The sequence below is a fragment of the Micromys minutus genome (assembly GCF_963924665.1).
Source record: "Micromys minutus genome assembly, chromosome: 29".
NCBI lineage: Eukaryota > Metazoa > Chordata > Mammalia > Rodentia > Muridae > Micromys > Micromys minutus.
In genome coordinates this window covers 4,402,348-4,422,344 of record NC_137964.1, presented here as the reverse complement: position 1 = coordinate 4,422,344, position 19,997 = coordinate 4,402,348, and the positions used below count along the sequence as shown (strand labels likewise).

At 41.1% G+C, this 19,997-nt stretch overlaps 1 protein-coding gene across 1 annotated transcript in view; it reads right to left on the bottom strand.

Annotated features, from left to right (window-relative positions):
- The window catches only part of LOC308439040 (cytochrome P450 3A11), a gene marked incomplete at both ends in the record, with an annotated part of 34,024 nt that extends 19,196 nt beyond the window's left edge, over window positions 1–14,828 (bottom strand). Inside the window, 7 exons of the mRNA XM_080940619.1 lie at window positions 1,630–1,778; window positions 2,076–2,164; window positions 2,244–2,357; window positions 4,108–4,207; window positions 10,368–10,420; window positions 12,168–12,261; window positions 14,758–14,828. Coding sequence (XP_080796745.1) covers window positions 1,630–1,778; window positions 2,076–2,164; window positions 2,244–2,357; window positions 4,108–4,207; window positions 10,368–10,420; window positions 12,168–12,261; window positions 14,758–14,828 — 670 coding nt within the window. The remainder of the gene's footprint in view (window positions 1–1,629; window positions 1,779–2,075; window positions 2,165–2,243; window positions 2,358–4,107; window positions 4,208–10,367; window positions 10,421–12,167; window positions 12,262–14,757) is intronic.
- Window positions 14,829–19,997: the final 5,169 nt, after the last annotated feature.

Below are 19,997 nucleotides of genomic sequence, written 5' to 3'. Positions count from 1 at the left end.
TTTTAGGTACTTCATGCACGAAAGCAAAACACCCATATGCAGAAAATTTTAAAAAATCTTATAAAATGATAAAGAAATTAAGCTATGTAATAGAAAACCTATGCAGGTGGTGGTCATGCATTCCTTTAATCGTTGCACTCAGAAGGCAGGGAAGGTTGAACTAGGTGAGTTCAAGACCAGCCTACTCTACAGAGTGAGTTCCAGGTTACTTAAAAATAGACAGAAAAACACTGATTCTAAAAATTAAGAGAGGGGGTGAGGGAAGTAGATGGAGTGGGAGACAATGAGGGAGGGAAGAGTGAGAGGAAGCTTTAGAAGCAAACATTAAAACATCTAAGTCCTGCATTTCTGGAAGACAATTGGAGGTACTGTAGCTGCAGCTACTGTAGACAATGTATGTTCAAAGGCTTAATATGTTAAAAAGTCATTTACTTTTTAACTCAGAAATGCTCATACTGAATATAACCCCAAAAACATAAAAACAAGTATTTAAATATAACCTTGTGTATGAAGGCTCATAACAGTGAAATTCATGTCAAACACGTGTGACTAACTTCAATGTCTCTCAACAGACAGAGAGTAGAATTTGCTCATAGACATAGGACATAGTGACACATTCTTCCTTTAATATCGCTTCATTTAATAATGAGAGAGGCCTGTCACAGACCACATAGTCCATGATAGCATTCATGTGAAATGCCCATAATACTCAGAGAGGAAGTAAATCAGTGGCTCCTTGAGTAAAGGCTGCTTTAAAGTTGCAACATGACTAGAACAAGGTACTCTATGGTTTGCACTGGCAATGGGCCAACTGAGCCTCTAGTTGATGCTGATCACATAGATCAGAGTTCTGAACATAAGGGACTATTGTGTACTGAGCTCTAAATGGAGCTTTTTTTTTATCAGTTTCCCACACATCAAGGCTCAAGGGAAATCATGTAAGAGGCTGTGGAAATGAAGTCAGAGGCTGGAATGGGCATGTAAAATACCATATCCCAGACATGGCAGGGCCTCTCCTGAACTGACCGTCTGCATCAGACCAAAACAATAATATTAGTCAGCATCCTAGGAGGCACCACTGATGGGGCTCAACTGGCAACTGAAGAAGATAATGGGACAGAGAATGGGAGGAAGATGTATCTCAGTTTCTAAGCACTGTGAGACATTAGAGTTAGAGCTAAGTGTAGTCAATATCATACCTGAATGATCTTGCTACTACCATGGAGAGTTCTGGATTTACAAAAAGCCAAATTTGTAATAACACAAATGAAAGGATTCTAAAATAAAACAAGGACTCAGAGAGGAACACTGTAATTCTAGTCCTCAAGAGGCAGAGGTAGAGAGATCACTGTAACTTCAAGGCCAATCTGGTACACACAGCAATTTCCAGGTTAGCTGGAGCTACAATGTGAGACCCTGTCTCAAAGAAAAGCAAAGTTTAACAACATAAGTAGTCAGGCTACATGTCTCTGAATGCTCTGAAACACTAAACTGTTCCTTATATGGCAGGTGAACTACTCACCACTAGAGCCATGCATTTGGGGGAAATGAGGAAGAGAAAGGCAGAACTGACAAACATGGCCAAAGACAAGAGCAGTGGAACACAAGAAAGAAGAATCATCTACACACCTACTGAAAGTAACAATGGATCAAAAAAATCTAATCTTAAGAGCTTCTTGGCTTTCTCCACAAAAGGATCCTTCGGATTGTTGAGGGAATCGACGTCCACTCCAAATGATGTGCTGGTGATCACATCCATGCTGTAGGCACCTAACACTCTAAGAAGAGAGAAGTGTAGTAATTTAAACATGCCTCAGATAGTGGGAAAGTATTCATATTCTTGAATGACAAGCAATGGCACCTCAGTGTGAACCAAGCCCTTCCCAGCCTAACCACACTTTATCACTGCAAACTTCATGCTGTCACATTTCTTCTTTTTAAACTGTATGTAATGTCATCTAATGACTTAAGGAGTAAGGACAAGCAGTTGTCTCGTGTAAACTACAATAGAAAGATGGCCATGCACCCCAGTTTCCATTCCTCTCCCAGGATCACAGTGATGGACCAGCACTCACTCTTTCATATAGACAGGTTTGCCATTCTCTGCCTCTTGCCTCAAGTACTTTACCAAAATGTCTCCATACTGTTCGATGATGGGGAACATCTAAACAAAACAGAAAAGCATCCATAGTTAGGATGGAGACTCCAGTCACACAGGCTGCAGTTAAAAGAACTTCAATCACCTCCTTGAGTTTTCCACTGGTGAAAGTGGGGGACAGCAAGGCTCGGTATCTCTTCCAATCCTCATCCTTAGACACAGAGATGGCTTTTCTCATAATCCCCACTGGGCCAAAGTCCTGGAGTCAAAAAATATAGTATAAACAAAAAAAAAGCCTTTGAAAAACCAGGTGTAAGCTCACCTGCCGATTGTAGTTCCAACCTTTTATATTCCAGGATCCTTTTAAATGTAAATATCTCTGTGGTTGGAAAAGAAGGTCCAGAGGTGGAGCAGAAGATGAAAATAAGACTTAGTTGATCTCCAGAGGGGAGCAGATGGTATTTGCTTAGAGATATATAGAAAGTAATCTTTGCATGTAGCAAGATCTTCAGGTCTGTACGTCCTGTATTTACATGAGCAATGTGAAAAGGATGTCTTCTTATGCACTGTGTTTTTCTGTCTGTTTATCTGTCTGTCTGTGTGCCTGTGTATGTCTGTCTCTGGGTCTCTCTCTCTCTCTCTTTCTGTGTGTGTGTGTGTGTGTGTGTGTGTGTGTGTGTGTGTGTGTGTGTGTGTACATGAGTACTGGTGCACATACCCATGTGTACTCATGTGGGAACAGAGGTTAGGCTTCATTGTCTGTAACTCTATATGTAATTTTATAGATGAGGTCTCTCTGAGAATCTAGAAGGCTCTAGTGTGGCTGGAGTTGGTACTAAACAAGCACCTGGGACCTTCATGTTTCCACAGGAAGATCTAGAAGCACATATAAATGCTTCATGGTTTTTTAAAGATTATTTCACTATGTTATGCATTTAGCCTATTGTTCCTTGTGTTACAAAGTTAAATTTCATTCATAAAACTGCTTACAGTAGTGTCTGCACATAAGAAACCAAGGGACTCTGCTCCCAGTTGTATTCAGTTGGTAAATAAAGACGGCAACAGCCAATTCCTGAGCAGGACAGACAGAGGCGAGACTATTAGGATTCAGGGGCTTGGAAGAGAGTTGAGGAAGAAGCAGAATCACCATGAGAGAGACACAGAACAGACCAGCTGACACTCCAAGTAACTGTGGACATGGAGACTGAAGTGGCCACCTCCTGTGGGGAGGCAGGACTTTGACAGGATGAAAGGGACACATCAAACCACACACAAAACCATCCACCCAAAAACTGTCTTGCTAAGAGATGTGCAAAGATAAAAATGAGTAAATGACCAACTAATGGCTGACCAAATGTGAGACCCATTCAGTGAGAGACACTATAAATGATACACTGCCATGCTTTCAGAAATAGCATAACTGAGTCATGAGAGGCTTCATACAGCAGCAGAGAGAAACAGGTGCAAAGACTCAACCAAAAATTGGGCAGAACTTGGGGAGTCATGTGGAAGAGTTGGAGGTAGGATTAAGTAAGCCAGAGGGTTCAAGCACACCACAAGAAGATCCACAGTATCAACTACAGGGGACCATGTGGGCTCACAGAATCTTGGTCACCAACCAAAATGATTACAGGGACGGAACATAGCCTCCCTGCACATTTGTAGCAGAAGCACAGCTTGGTCTTCTTGTGGGGCCACTAACAGTTGAAGCTGGGGCTGTCTCTGAGTTGGTTGCCTGACATATAATCTCATCTCCCTAGCTAGACTGCCTGGTTGGGTCTCAGTGGGAGAGGAGGCTCTTCATCCTGATGCTCCTGGATGTCCCAGGGCAAGGTGATACACAAGAGGGAACTTCTGCTTCTCTGAGTAGAATGGGATGGGGCTATAGAAGAGGAATTAGAAGGGTAAGACTGGGAGGAAAGGAACAGGGGGAGCTACAATTAGGATGTAAAGTTAATAATTAATTAATTAACTAATTAATCAATTAATGAAAAAGCAAAAGGACCTACCCGCCGGTTTGTGAAGACAGAAAAGCATTCTTTCACTAGCACATTCTTGATCATCTCTGCATCTGTGATTCCTAGCACAGGCGTTGGACCATCAAAAACCCTGTGTGGGGAAGATAGCTGATGAACCAGGTTCTGAAGTGACATCCACACCCAGTCTTTGATCCTACTGCTGGAGGACCCTCACTCGGCTTATACAATTCACAGTCACAGGGGTTCCCAGTTCAGCCTGAAATACTGATAACATACACAGTGGAGTCTTTGTAAAATGATACATAATGACATTGAACATAAAATGAGTCACTAAAGACAAAACATCTGTGAAAGGTACCACAGTGAGAAATAACAAGTAGAAATTTGCTAAGTCTACATGTGTATATGTAAGAATTTCCTATACCATTTTCTATGATATTGCATATTTGAAATATTGCTAGAATCTGGAGAGATGGCTCAACAGTTAAGAGCACATAGTCCTCTTCCAGAGGACCCAAGTTTGGTTCCTAAGATGGCTCACGACGAACTGTAACACCAGCTCCAGAGAAATCTAATACCTCTGGTTTCCATGATAATTTATAATCATATACAGAATGACACAAACATGTATATGAAGAGAATTAGAAGTATAGATTTAGAAATAAAATATTAAAGTAAAAGTTAATAATTACATCTTTAAAAAGAGATACTAATCTCAAATATTATAAAGTAAAAATAATAAATAATAACCCCTTCAAAATATAAATGAAAACATTGTTCTACCTAGGAGCTACTTGCTCAAACATTTTAATCCTCTCACTCAAAAGTCAGAGGCAGGTGGATCTCTTTAACTTGGAGGGTAGTCTGATCTATAATGTGAGTCAAGTACAACCAGAGCTACATATAGAGAAAGGCTAACTTGAAAATAAAACAAAGATTTTAATCTTAAGAATAATAGAATAAGTCAATATCTGATGTTGGAAATGCAGCTCAGTCTTATGATGCCTGCCCTGGTTTTTATACATTGAGATGAAAACACAGAATTTAACTGAAGTGCCTGTATCTAGTTCAGCCAGGTCAGGTAGTCTGAAAGTCAGGACAGAACGAACACGAAAGCATGGAGAGGGGAGAGCTGCACAGGCTGTCTTCTGTACTCCTGAAATCACTGCAGCAGGGATTCCATCACATGCCCTGTGCATGACTGTCAGCATTCCAGCAGGAGTTTTGTAATTTTGATCCTGCCTGAGGATATGCACACAACTAGTTCCTGGAGGGGGGAAGCAAAATGGCCCAAAGGTAGAGACACCTGAAGATGTCAGCTCAGTCCTGGGGATCTACTAGGAGGAAAGAAAACTGACTGGAACAGGATGTCATCTGATACACACTTTAACCAATAACCTTTGCAGGGACTAAGGAGAAGGCTGAGCAAATGAAGGCACCTGTACCAAGCCTGATGACCTGAATTCAGTTTCCTAGAAGTAGAGAACTAACTTTGACAAAATATCTTCTGACCTACATTATGCACCAGGACACAGGTCCCCATTCCCTGAAAATGTTGATCTAAAATAAAATATAAACAACAGTAAAGTCTGTGCATGCACTGAGGAAGCTGTTTCTTTTAATGCTATGCATGAACCATTTGCTGAGCCCTTAGCTGGCTCATTGCCCCCAGACCCCTGCTATCAAATGACATACTAAGTCCACATTAAAGTATAGAAAAGTGGGCTTCTCTGGGAAAATGAGGCAGGGTGGAAAGGAGATGGGACAAAACATTTGCCAAAGCAAATTAGTGGGAATTAAAGCAATGCATTGCATATCAGGCAAAGGAAGCTTCAGAGGAGAAACAAATTAGAAGGTCACACTGTGAGCAGTTCCTAAAGTTTTAAAGACTGGTGAGTAGGAGATCTGGGCAACCAGGGAGCAGAGAGATCTCTGCGGAGTGCGCACGGAAAGCCCGCCCCCGCCCTTCCTTATCCAGAGACCAAAAACACAGCATGGGAACCTCAGCTTCCACCCGGCAATTTTGGGCCACAGAAAAGGGCTCGCCCCATCTGCCACCTGGACCAGCAGTTCCTAAAGGTTTAAAGACTGGTGAGTAGGAGATCTGGGCAGCAAGGGAGCAGACAGATCTCTGTGGAGTGGGCACAGAAAGCACGCCCCCGCCCTTCCTGATCCAGGGACCAGGAACACAGCATTGAAACCTCTGTTTCTACCCTGCGAATTTGGGGCACAAAACGGGGCTTGGCCCAGCTGCCACCTGGACCAGTGAAGATCCAGGGACACAGACCAGATACAAGGGAAAGGCAAGAACATATTACTGACAACAAGATGGCAAGAGGAAAGCAAAAGAGTATATCCCAAGGAAACCAAGACAACCTGGCAACACCAGAACCCAGCTCTCCCATAACAGCAAACATTGGAATGCCAAACACTTCAGAAAAAGAAGACTCGGACCTGAAATCATACCTCAAGATGCTGATAGAGATACTTAAACAAGAACGAGAGGAAAAGCAAAAAAGAATCAGAAACTTTTAAAGAGGAAACAAGAAAAATGCTCAAAGAACTCAAAGAACTAGAGGAAAACAGAACCTAAGAGATGAAGGAATGGAAGAGGGAATTTAAAATGGAAATTGACACAATAACGAAAACACTAAAAGAAATAACCCTAGAGGTAGAACACCTAAAAAAGAAATCAGGAGTCACAGAAGCAAGCATTTCCAATAGACTACAAGAGATGGAAGAGAGAATCTCGGGGGCAGAAGACAACATTGTAAACATAGACAAAACAGCCAGAGAAGATGCAAAAAACAAAAAGCTTTTAACCCAAAATGTCCAGGAGATCCAGGACACAATGAGAAGACCGAACCTAAGGATAATAGGAATAGAAGAGGGGGAAGAGTATCAACTAAGAGGCACAGTAAATATCTTCAACAAAATCATAGAAGAAAACTTCCCTATCCTTAAGAATGAGATGACCACGAGCATAAAAGAAGCTTTCAGAACCCCAAATAGGTTGGACCAGAAAAGAAATACCTCCCGACACATAATAGTCAAAACACCAAGTGCCCAAAGCAAAGAAAGAATACTAAAAGTAGTAAGGGGAAAAGGTCAGGAAACATATAAAGGCAGACCAATCAGAATCACACCCGATTTATCAACAGAGACTATGAAAGCTAGAAGAGCCTGGACAGACATCATGCACACCCTAAGAGAGCACAAGTGCCAGCCCAAGCTGCTATACCCAGCAAAATTATCAGTCACCATAGATGGAGAGATGAAGATATTTCAAGACAAATCTAAATTTACACAATATCTGACCACAAACCCAGCACTACAACAAATTATAGGTGGAATACCCAATACAATGAGGGGAACTACATCCTAGTAAAAACAAGAAAACTCCTAAGGAAGAAAACCAAAAGAAGAAAAAGACATGGACACAACTCAACCTACAAAAGCAATAATAGCAGGAAACAGAAACAACTATTCCTTGATATCTATTAACATACATGGACTCAACTCCCCAATAAAGAGACATAGGCTATCAGACTGGATACATAAACAAAATCCAGCATTTTGCTGCATACAGGAAACTCATCTCAGAGACAAAGACAGAAACTATCTCAGAGTAAAAGGGTGGGAAAAAAACTTCCAAGCAACAGCCCCAAGAAGCAAGCTGGAGTGGCTATTTTAATATCAAATAAAGTAAATTTCCAGCCAAAAGTTATCAAAAAAGATAAGGAAGGACACTTTTTACTCATTACCAGGGAAATCTGTCAGGAGGAACTCTCAATCCTTAACATATATGCTTCAAATAAAAAAGCACCCACATTCATAAAAGAAACCCTACTAAAGCTCAAAAAATACATTTCACCCCACACAATAATAGTGGGAGACTTTAATACCCCACTCTCTCCAATAGACAGATCATGGAAACAGAAACTGAACAAGGACACTGCAAAACTAGCAGAGACTTTGAACCAACTAAAATTAATAGATATCTACAGAACATATCATCCTAAAGCAAAAGAATACACCTTCTTCTCAGCACCCCATGGCACCTTCGCGAAAATTGACCACATAATTGGACACAGAACGAGCCTCAATCGATATAAGAAGATTGAAATACTCCCATGCATCCTCTCAGATCACCATGGTCTATGGCTGGTCTTTAACAACAACAAAGACAACAAAAAGCCCAGGAGTCTGGCTCCAAAATAAGAAGTTTTAAATGGGCTGTAGGTATCTTTGTGGTAGAGAAGTGACTTGCCTAGCCAGTGTGAATCCATAGGTTTGATCTGTAGTATTTCTGTTAAAACCAACCAAGGATAAACAGCTAAACCTCACTTTTATTTAGTATAAAAAACAAGATAGGTAAAATGTGTATCTTTTAAAACATGTGCACATAGTGTCATTAATTTTCCTTCTTATTTTGAAGATGTTTCCATACATACTATACTAAAATTAACTAAAGGGATTACAATGCAATTAGAAAGATAACATAATTTTCCTACATTATTTATGTGAGAGTCAAAATGCAGTCCTTCAAATAAAGTTGGTCATTGTGGCTCAAGGTAGGACACATTTCCACAATGAAACACTCACTGTTGTATAAAAGGATGGGGGCATCAAGAGCTATGCTTTTTTTGAATAGAAATGGTCCCCATACAATCATGTATTTCAATGCTTGGCAATAGGAAGTGGCAATATTAGTAAGTATGGCCTTACTGGAAAGCAAGCTTTGAGGTCTCCTATGCTCAAGCTATGCCGAGTGTGGTACACAGTCCTCTTCTGTTGCTTCAGATCAAGATAAAGAACTCTTAGCTCTTCCAGAATAATGTCGGCCTGCATGCTCTAATGCTCCCTGATATGATGATAGTGGACTGAACCTCAGAAACCGTAAGCTATCTCCAATGAAATGTTTTCCTTCATAAGTGTGGCCTTTGTTATGTTTTATCACAGAGATAAAATGCTAATTAGCACAGGAGGTTAGTAATATTATTTGTTGTGATAGTAAATAATTTAAATCAAGGGAGAAATTTTCATATTAAATATTATCAGAACTTTAGAAAAATCACATGTAAACACTACAAAAATGGATGTCAAAATGCTAGACATGCAAGGTCTATAGCAGCAGGTGATTGTCACTCTACTATTAGTGAGTTTAGTTTTGTTCCCTGAATGGTAGAGTGAGAAAAGCATTCTTGCATAACAAAAAGAATAAGTATGTATAAAGATTTCAAGCTAGGATTATGTTGCTGTACAGTTCTTTCCCTACAGTGTGAAGTGGCTAAGTGGCTACTGTCACATTGAAGACTCATAGGACAATCCTCAGTATAAAATCCTAGGAAAGCATCATAGTGCTGACAAAGCATAATTTCATTCTGTGAAAAGTCTTTTTCCTTGAATGCTTCATACTTTCATTAATGTAATTATTTAGCCACATGTGACTTTAGATCAAAATAGTCATGTATGAAGTGTGAGGTTCAAACAGAAACACACAGCCAGAGATGTGACCTTACCCACAGTGTGACAGTCATTTACTTAGCATCCAGGTGTCACACAGCTTAAGTCATCTCATCAGGCACTAACAAATGCCAGACAGTTCTCAGCACCTGGCACCAGAAAACTTCATGAGCAACTGAAACTTAGATATTTATGGCAGTTTTCTATGATCTGAAAATACCCTGGTATGCATCCCTGATGTATATCACAGGATTCTGAAGTCACTGGAAAGCTCTTACCAGTGTTCAAATACTTTCTCCTGAGTAGTTTATGGTTCGATGGCTAACTCTATAAGGATACAGAACTTGGTGTATTTATCTTACATTTAAAAAATTTGACAAGGTAACTTTCTACTGTGTATGTTATGAAATATTTAGATTTCTTCATGGTCATAAAGCCAATAAACTATTCCTTTGGGTACCCCAAAAAAAAGGTCACACTGAGTAAACATCAAGGCATGGGAAGATACCCAGAGGTCACACACTCTCAGACAGTGGAGGAGGGGAGACTGTGTGAAGGGCATGGGAGGTAGTGACCAGGTTGTAAAATGAACACACAAATAATTAATGGAGAAAAGAAGAACTCAAGTCCATGCAACATCAAACCTTTCAAAGGCCACAGTGTGCAATGTTTTCATGTCAATTAGAACTTTGAACCCTGACCCTTCATAACATGAGGCATCACCTTTACACAGAGAGGTACATGGCTTCATTTTGTAGTCCTTGCACAAGTAGAGTCCCTCCTCCTAAAGAAAGTCAACTCCATAGACCTTTCAGAATACTCACCCCCATATTTTCCCATACTTTTTATAGCATTCCATGTCAAATTTCCATAATCCCTGGAAAGAGAAATAGCATGATATCCATTATTGTCCTGTATGTACTGACCCTTCTGTAGCCAGAGCATCGAACCCTCAGATCCCAAGAAGTCAGATTTATGACTCTGACAAATAAAAGCTCTTATTCAGAAATGTTTGACATATGATGAGGAGGATAGGTGGGTGGGAAAAAGTGAGAGAACATGACACGTGACACCTTCCTGTGGCCTCTGCATCCCACACACATGTATACAGACATAACATAACTAACATACATATACACAAACATACCATACATATTACATAAACACACAAGCAATGATGATGATGATAACAACAAACAGAATTGTTTTAAAGAATTTCCAAGGTAAGCACAGATTCTGTAGGAAGAAATTCCTGAGCAGATAGAAACACAAACTCTGACACTTGCCCTCTGTACTGAGCTTGGGAATGTCTGTCTAGGGGAAGGACCATGGCCAGGAATCAAAGTAGGTTGGTCACAAATGGTCCACATAGTCTTAGCCAATATGGTACATTACATTCTCATTACTCAGTTTTTTAGTAACTTTGTTAAATTGTTATTTCCCTAGTCTCCTACCTTTTAACAAACATTGATAAGAAAAAAGAAGATTAAAAAAACTACACCACACAGGTGACTGACAACCACCATCTTATCTCAGATGTTCTCACTTGCCACTCAGAGTCGTAGATTAGACTGCTGCCTTAAAAAAAAAAGAGAGGCAGCTATAGGTACAATTCATTACATACAATAGAGCAATTTGCCTAACATATGATTTCTTGCATCTCAGCCTCAGCACCAAAATAAAAAGAAAAAACCAAAACCAAAAAAAAAAAAAAAAAAAAAAAAAAGAACCTAAAAAAATTTCACTAGGCCTACAGCAGTGATTGACTTTGCAGAGGGTTTAAATTCCGTTCCCAGAACCAACATCCTCCATCTCACATCCATCTCTAACTCTAGCTCCAGGGAATCCATCGCCGTCTTCTGTCCTCCATAGGTCCTGCATTCACATGCACAAACACACACATACAACCTTACAGAAATAAAGTCTTTCTAAACAAATCAATAACTAACCAGGACCCCAGTCTCTAAAGAAAGAGAGAAAGTAAATCCTCTAGTTCTAAAGAACCTAAATATGCCATAAGAGTACAAGCAGAGTCTAGGATCAAAGGAAAAGCATTCAGCAAAGAATTTAAGTATATAAAATGTAAACTAGAAAGATGTGTCAGTGGGAAAAGCACCCTGAGAAAACAAGATTTTGATTTCCCAGGATCTGTATAAATGTCTATCAGGAGATAATAGAACCAGATCCCAAGACTCATAGAAAAGAGACCCAGAGGGGAAGTTGACTAGATAAACTAGTCAAGACAGAGAAAGCCAGGTCAAAGTGAGACACTCTGTCTCAAAGGTCAAAGTGCAAAGCAATCAGGAACATACTTAGTATTATACTTGACTTCCACAACCACATACACACATGTTCACATGCATATGCCCCTGCATACACATATGGGCACTCACACACATACAATTGCCTGGATACACTCTATAAAAATATTTACACACACACAAACATTGTGTGAAATTTTAAGTTGACAATACAGCCCCCAAGGTCCTCACAAATATTCTCGAGTATCAAGAGAACACACAGTATGGGGCCTGACATCTCAGAGTTTCATCATATGGAGCATTTAATAGAACATTATTGGCCACAAACAGAAGCCATATAAAAAAGTCTCAGTCAATACTCACATTGTAGTAATTCAACAGAGTGCCTAAAAATGGCAGAGGTGTGGGCCCAGGAATTCCCTGTTTCTTAAAAATTCCATGTGTACGGGTTCCATAGCTATAAAGGGAAACAGAAAGATTTGTGGCCAAACAAATACAGAAGAGGACAGAGAAGCAAGACCATCATCAAAAATTGAAACAAACCAGCAACGTGGCTGACCCGCCAGTTCCCAGAGAGCTTGGGAATGGTGGAAGGCCAGTGTGCATATCTGCCTATTGCTGGCATCCACGTCTGCTGAGTTCTCATAGATATAGAGAGAAACAAACTAAGTCAAGTCATACATAGTCTAAGTCTTATCAGTAAACTACTGTGAGATGATTTTGTGCTGTGTGTATTCAATTGCTGATTTCTTACCCACAGATCTAGTTACAGAACTCTGAATCAGACTTTTGTATTTTTGTAATTATGAAGCATCATCTGAGGAGGTATTTTGTAAAACATTGCTCTCCACCATTTTCTGATTGGTTAAATCAAGGATAGAACAACCCATAGCTGAATGGTAGGGGGGAAAGTGAAACTTCTGTGACAAGAGAGAGAGAGAGAATCTCAGGTGGGACCTGGGGACACAATGAAGAAGTAGGTGCCAGAGTAAGGCTACAATGGCATGTAATAGATGACGTGATTGGGACATAGGCCAGACCAGCATAGCCAGGTTAGAAGAGATAAGAATATGTCAGCTTAGTTCTCTGTGTCATTATACAAACCAAAGTTGGACATAGAAAACACCATGCTTTTACAATAAACCTCAAAATACTAAGTGGAAATAGGGTGAGGTTGAGGTGCCCAGCAGATCACCATAACCTCAGTATGAACTTTAATAAGTTAGTGCCACTGGGGCTATAACTCAGAAGAAAAGAGTTTGTCTAGCATATATAGGCGCTAGCGTGAGCCCCAATATTACCAAAACATTAATGTGCAATATTAACTCCATCATCACTTCATTTTGGGTCTTTGAGATGATTCCACGAGTAATGGCACTGGATGCTAAGGTTAATAGTCTGAGTTTTGTCTTTAGGACCCACATGATAGGAAAGAACTGACTCTGAAAACTTGTCCTCTGACCTACACACAAACACACATACACACACACACACACACACACACACACACACACACACACACATACACACACACACACATGCACACAAATACACACACATACAAACACATACATAAAAACTTTTTGCAAGAGTTAATGTCACATTCTGCCATCTCTTGGAGAAGATTTTTGTGCCCTGTGTGTTCAAATGCTGGTTTCTAAACCCTGAGACATTGATACAGGCCAGACATCAGCAATGTCATCAGTATTGAAGACTCTCCTGTATCAATGCAATGTAAAGAATGCTCCCAAGCTATCTCTGATTGGTTAATAAAGGATTTAACAGAAAATGACTGGACAGGAGAGTTTTTGGCCACAATGCAGGTGAGGGTTCAGGAGAAGAAAAGCCACCAGGAAAATAGAGGAAAAAGGTCACCTTGAGGTGAGTCATGAGAAGGAGTCAACAATGGAGCTCACAATGAAGACACACATGGAACAGAGTAAGCCAAGGAAAAAGTCAAACTGCAATTAAAATGGGACCTGTGGCTGGGATGTAGATAAGTGTGTGAGTTAGAAGAGCTAAGATCCTGCCCAGTCATCGTCTGTAAAGATTGCTAATAAATTCAACAGGTCTCTGTCTAGATTATTTAAAGTTAGCCAGGTTACAAAACTGCCACTTAGGTTCATAGCAGCTCTATTTATAATAGCCAGAAGCTGGAAAGAACCCAGATGTAAAACAGTAAATAAATGGATACAATAATTGTGGTACACTTACACAATGGAGTACTACTCAGCTATCAGAAACAATGACTTAACCAAATTCTTAAGAAAATGGTTGCATCTAGAGAATATCATCCTGAGTGAGATAACCCAGTCACAAAAGAACAGACATAATATGCAGTCACTGATAGTGGGATGCTAACCCCAGAGGCTCGGACTGCCCCAGAAACAACTCACAGAAGTTCAAGAAAAAAAGAAAAGAAAAGAAAACAAACAAACAAAAAACATTATGCTCAATCCTTACACATCAAGAAAACGTTGACTAATTCCAGGTTACATCCTGTTTTACATGTACTGTTTGCTCATTGTAACTAGTAAGACCTTAATTCAGAGTATCAAACATTAAAAAAAAAGAAAAGAAAAAGCCAAGCACTGACAAAAATGTATTTGTATACATTCGTGCAAAAAAACGTTTAAAATTTTTTTCTCTTATCTTTGTTTTTTAAAATAAAGTTTAACAAAAACTGACACTTTTAATACCATCCTAGCTATGCCTGTGGAAGTTGTCAGATCACATGGAACTCTAGTTACAAATGATTGTGAGCTCAAGGTGCAAGAGGGAGGCAAACCTGAGTCCTGTGAAAGAACAGCCACTGCCCATAACTACAGAGCCATTATCTCTCCAGCCTGATTCTGATATCATTTTGATCCTCCCAATAAAAACAGAATAGAGGTCTGATTATCATCTCAATCCTCAAGACGTGGTAGAAGAATAAACTGTGAAAGTCACTCACCGGTAGAGGAGCACCAGGATGATTGCCAGGAGGAGCCAGGTTTCCAGTGACAGAGCTGAAACCAGGTCCATCTTGTTCTCTATCAGTACTTTACTATTCTGTGTTCTCCCTCCAGCTCTGTGTGAGCTTCTGCAGGGCTTCCCTCAGCCCACTCTGCTGCACTGAGGCCAGTATGCAGTACTTATATGCTAGGAAGATGGGTGGGACCAGGGATCCAGCCAGTAGATGGATCACATCTGCATCACCTGGACTTTGATACTCTCTTCCCCTAGATAGTTCATAAAGTTCATCCACAGGCTATTTTGAACTATTTTGAACTAACAATCTGTGTGGCATCAGTAAACACCAGTGCCACATGGAGAAGACCAAAGGTTCTTAGTTTCTATCAAAAATTCAAGCAAAATCAACAACATAAAAACCCTCTTGCCAGCACAGGTTTCATTCAAAAATACATGAAATGAAGACAAAATGACATCATTTGCACTACTTTACTGAATGTATTTCTCATTTGCTGATGAATTCTGGAACTGCCCATGGACCTATAACTCCCATGTGACGTCTGTGAACCAAGCACTAGTCCTCCAGAAGAGCAGCAAGCCAGCTTATCCCTTGAGGCCTCTCTTCAGCCCCATGATGAATGTTTGTTTGTTTGTTTATTTGTTTGTGCAAAACTAAAAAGAAACACTAAGAATACTGATAAGAATTAGTTGGGAGAAAGACAGCCACTTCTGATTCTGTCCCCAGTGTGCTATCATAGGTAATAGACTTGTACAACCCTCCACTCAGAGAAGAGAGTCAGAAGAATCAAAGTTCAGAGACAAAGTTCAAAGCTACATAGCATATTTGAGACCAGCCTGCGATACAAGTGACATTGACTAAAAAAAAAAATTCCTATGCTACATATATGCACCAAAATTCAGCAACTGTCACCTTTTCCTGTTGGTGCCCATGAGAAAGAGACAGGCCCTGCCTTTTTGCTGAAAGAAAGAAATTGTACTCAGTTGTGAACCCACTGGTGACTGGTAATGAAAGGCCCTAAAAGATGGTTCTGAACACACAGCCATATACATGGCTTACATAAAGTTGTCAGGAAACAAAACAAGTCATGAAAGTGGAAAGGAGCTTTGCAGGGAAGAAATGTGGGTGACAGAGGTGGGGTAACAGAAAGAGGGGAGAGATTTAACCACAATGAATTCAACAGAGAGACAGAGAGACTGACTGACTGACAGACAGACAGACAGAGAAAAAGAGAGAGAGATTAGTTCATTTAATAAAATAATTAAAATAGCAATTGAAATGCAGAGAGCCACTGACAGCAGGGGAAGCTGAAAGAGTCCTGCGGGAGAATGTGGAGGAGGATTGAGTGAGCCAGAGGGGTCAAGAACACCACAAGAAGATCTACAGAGTCAACAAACCAGGAAACATGGGACTCACAGAGACTGAACCACCAACCAAAGAGCGTACATGGACTTAACCTAGGGACCCTAAACATATTTAACATGTGTGCAGGTTGGTCATCACGAGAGTCCCCAACAATTGCAGCAGAAACTGTCTCTGACTTTTCCCTCTGCTACTGGATATCCTTCCCCTAAATGGACAGCCCAGTAGTCCTCAGTTGGAGAGGATGCATCTAGTCCTGCTGAGTCTTGGTGTCACAAGGAAAATATCCTAGGAGGAACTTCACCACCAAGAGGAAAAGAGAAGAGGTACTGGGAGATGTATTTCTGAGGTTGGGACTGGGAGGAGAGGATGGAGGGGTTGCTGTTAGCACAAATTTTTATTAAAAATGTAAGTAGAAAAAAAATAACAAAATTCCCCAAGCTCAACCAGGATCCAAGGGCTCCTAAGTGTAGGTGGAAGTACAAAAAAAATGGACTTTAGAAAAATCACTCAAACAACATCTGCCTAGCTCTGCCTTCTGACTGCTGGGATTAAAACCATGTACCTATGGGACTTGGGCCATAATGGAAACCCTGATTCTTGGTTAAGACTGTAGATGTCTTGGGAACAATAAGTGAGATGGAGGAAGTTTTCTAGCCTCCTGAATATCAAGAATCCCTGCATTGCCATGAACACCACACTGCCCCTTGGGGTACTGGCCACACCCAAGACACTCCTCCACAGGTAGACATTACTGCAGGTCACATAAGCTCAAAGCAAAAGCAAGACCACACCCAAATATATAGACAAAGTCTTACTAATCCATCAAGCCAGGCCAATAGGAAGTACAGTTGTCAGACTCCAAACCAATTCAAAACTTATATATATATAAAACATGGGTCGATAGTAAAGACGCGTGTAAGACTCATTCTACCAACTGAGATCCATTGTTCTAAGAGCTGATAACAGATCTAATTGGGAAGAGATCTCCTCTCCCAAAGCTTCTTGAATCTAGCGCTGTAGCCTCTCACTGGAATCATTCAGCCTGGCCCGGTGCAGAATCTCAGGCAAGCTGAACCCAGCAGTGAACACAGCCAAACTAGTCTCCTTGATCTAGCAGCAAAGCGGTGGCCAAACTAGTTTTTCTCTTTCTATTCACCCGAGCACGTACAAGCCAGGTGGACCCAGCAGCGGAGGTCGCCCCTATCTACCCAGAGAGCTATGTGCGATTTCTGGCTCCAGGTCACACATGTGCCCAAGAATGTGGAGAAAGGGAACATTAGGTTCAGGATCAGGGGTGGAAAGAGACAGGAGAGAAAACCAAAGGATCAGGATACTGACTAGAAATCTGCAGCTGCTGGGGTGACAGTTTGGGGCATTTCTAGGGAAAGCTGGAGACTGTAATAAGGAAAAATCTTGGGAATCATTGTGGGTCAACTTAGCTGAGAAGCATAGCAATTTGGATGTGGCAGCTAAAGAGGCCACCTCCTGTAGTCAAGCAGGATGCCCAGAGGAGGGATAAGAACAAACACTGATTCACAAACATTTAGACCTAAAATTTGGTCTGTCTACAAAAAAATACAGTAAGAAAGATGAAGCAGAGACACTGGGCATTATCAACCAATAACTGACCCAACTTCAGACCAATCCCATGGGGAAGCATCAACTCCTGACACTATTAATGATACTCTGTCAAGCTTTCAGGCAGGAGCCTAGCATAACGATCCTCTGAGAAGTCCACCCAGCAGCTTGGTAAGATAGATGCAGACATTCACTGCCAAAGACTGGACAGGACTTAAAGATACAAGGAGAAAACTTGGGAGTTGACTGAGGGCTCCTGAAAGGGATAGGAACTCCACAGGAAGACCAATGTAATCAAATAACCTGGAGCATGGGAACTCTCACTGAACCATCAAGCTAAGAGTATAAGTGGACTAAACCTAGCCCCCAAACCTTCGTACATATATAAAAAATTTGCAACTCAGTCTTAATATGGGTCCCCCAACAACTAGAGTTAGAGTTGTCACAGAAGGTGTTTCCTGTCTGTTGTGGTAGTTTTATAACATGTGCTGCCTTTACCCGGAGCTGTTGCCCAGATCTGACCACTCCCAGCTCCCTTTTCTCCCACCTGGTTTGCTCCTGGGATCTGTCACAACCAGCCCTCTGCAGGATTCTTTTTCTGCCCACCTGTGCTCCTGGAGAGGTCGAGTTACCAGCCAAATCCTGAGACTTTTGAATCCATGTATAAAATACACGCACTCTGCGCCATTACCTTTAGAACCGGCCTCTAGGCACACTTCCTAAGCTCTGATATATCCTGCTTAAAAATGCATGGCCTTATCAATTTATTATCTTCATCTTTCTCTCTGTCCTAAACATAAGTGTCTTGCATCAGCTAACTCTGGCTAACATCCTTGGACTCCACCCTTAGCAGAGAGCACAGGCACTAGCTGGCCTGAGACCGTATATGACTGCTGTTCTCTACCCATTTCAAAGCAAGGCACAAAAAGGCTTCATCTCTTTCCCTGCAGCTCTTTTTCCTCTTAGGATCTGAAAGTCCCACCAGTACCTTCCTTCCAGCAATTGGCACTCCAGGCTTCTTTATTGACAAGGCAAGAACCAATTGGAAAACAAGACCTAAGAGACAGAAAGTCCTCTGACAATTGTCTAGAGAATCTGTTTCCCTAATGAGTCTGCATTGTCTGGCCTCAATGAGAATATACCACATAGCCAGTGAGAGACTTGATGTACCAGGGCAGGGGCATGGGTGAACTCTGCACTCTCAGAAAAGAAGGGGAAGGGAAACAAGAGAGCAGCTATAGTAGGGTACCATGATGAGGGCAGCAACCAGTATGTGAAGGAAATATGTAAATTAATTAATGAAGAGAAAAATGAACAAAAAGTAGCACCACTGTGAGACTGATTGGTCATTTGGAACACTGATTCTCAATTGAGACCAGTTGAAAACCCAGGAGGGAAAATGAGACCAAAGGAGCTTCCCTGATTCTCAGGAAATCAGAAAGCCTTACACTGCCATAATTAGTACATAATCTTCACACTGTCACAAACAGTGCATGGCTCCACAAGTCATTGGCCACACCCTAAGTCTCACCTCCACAGGAGGATTTGACATAGACCTCAGCCAGATTGGCCATGTCCCAAATCTCTCCCTGCACATAGATGTGACCATATTTAAGTTCTAGGCAGAAGCAGGACTGCCCCAAAATATGTATACAAGGTCTCCCTAAGCCCTAAGTCCAAGCAACTAGGAAGCTGGTCGTGAGAGCCTGAACCATTTCAAAAAATTTCCTTATACAAAGTATAAGTGAATAAAAAGTATGAGCACTAAATTACTTAAGAAACACATGTAGAAAGCATTCCTCTGCCTGAGTTCCTTTGTTTAAAAGAGCTGATAATGCTTCTAATTGGGAAGAGATTTTTACTCCCAAAGTTTCTTGCATGCTGCACCAAAGTCGCTCACCCACACAGTTCAGCTTGCCAGCAGTGACAGCATTCCACTGCATCCTGCCAGGATTAGCAGAAGATGGATGTTCTTGAAAGCTCAGACCAGAGTTCAAATGTCTCTCTGAGTTTTAATCACATGTGCTCTGCTGAGCATCTGTCTTAAGAGCTCAGGCCGGAGTTCCCACACCCCAATGAGCACTGTTCTTATGCTTCCAAACCTGAATTCATGCACACCAACTATGGTGAAGGTAGCAGAGGCTGCCTTTCCCCAACCAAAGAGCTGTGTGGGACTCCTGGAACAAGGTCCCACACACCACCACCACCAAGAGATTCATAGCAACTTTTTAACCTTAGTTATAGTGGATCCTTTTTCTGGAATATGCAAGCAAAGCAAA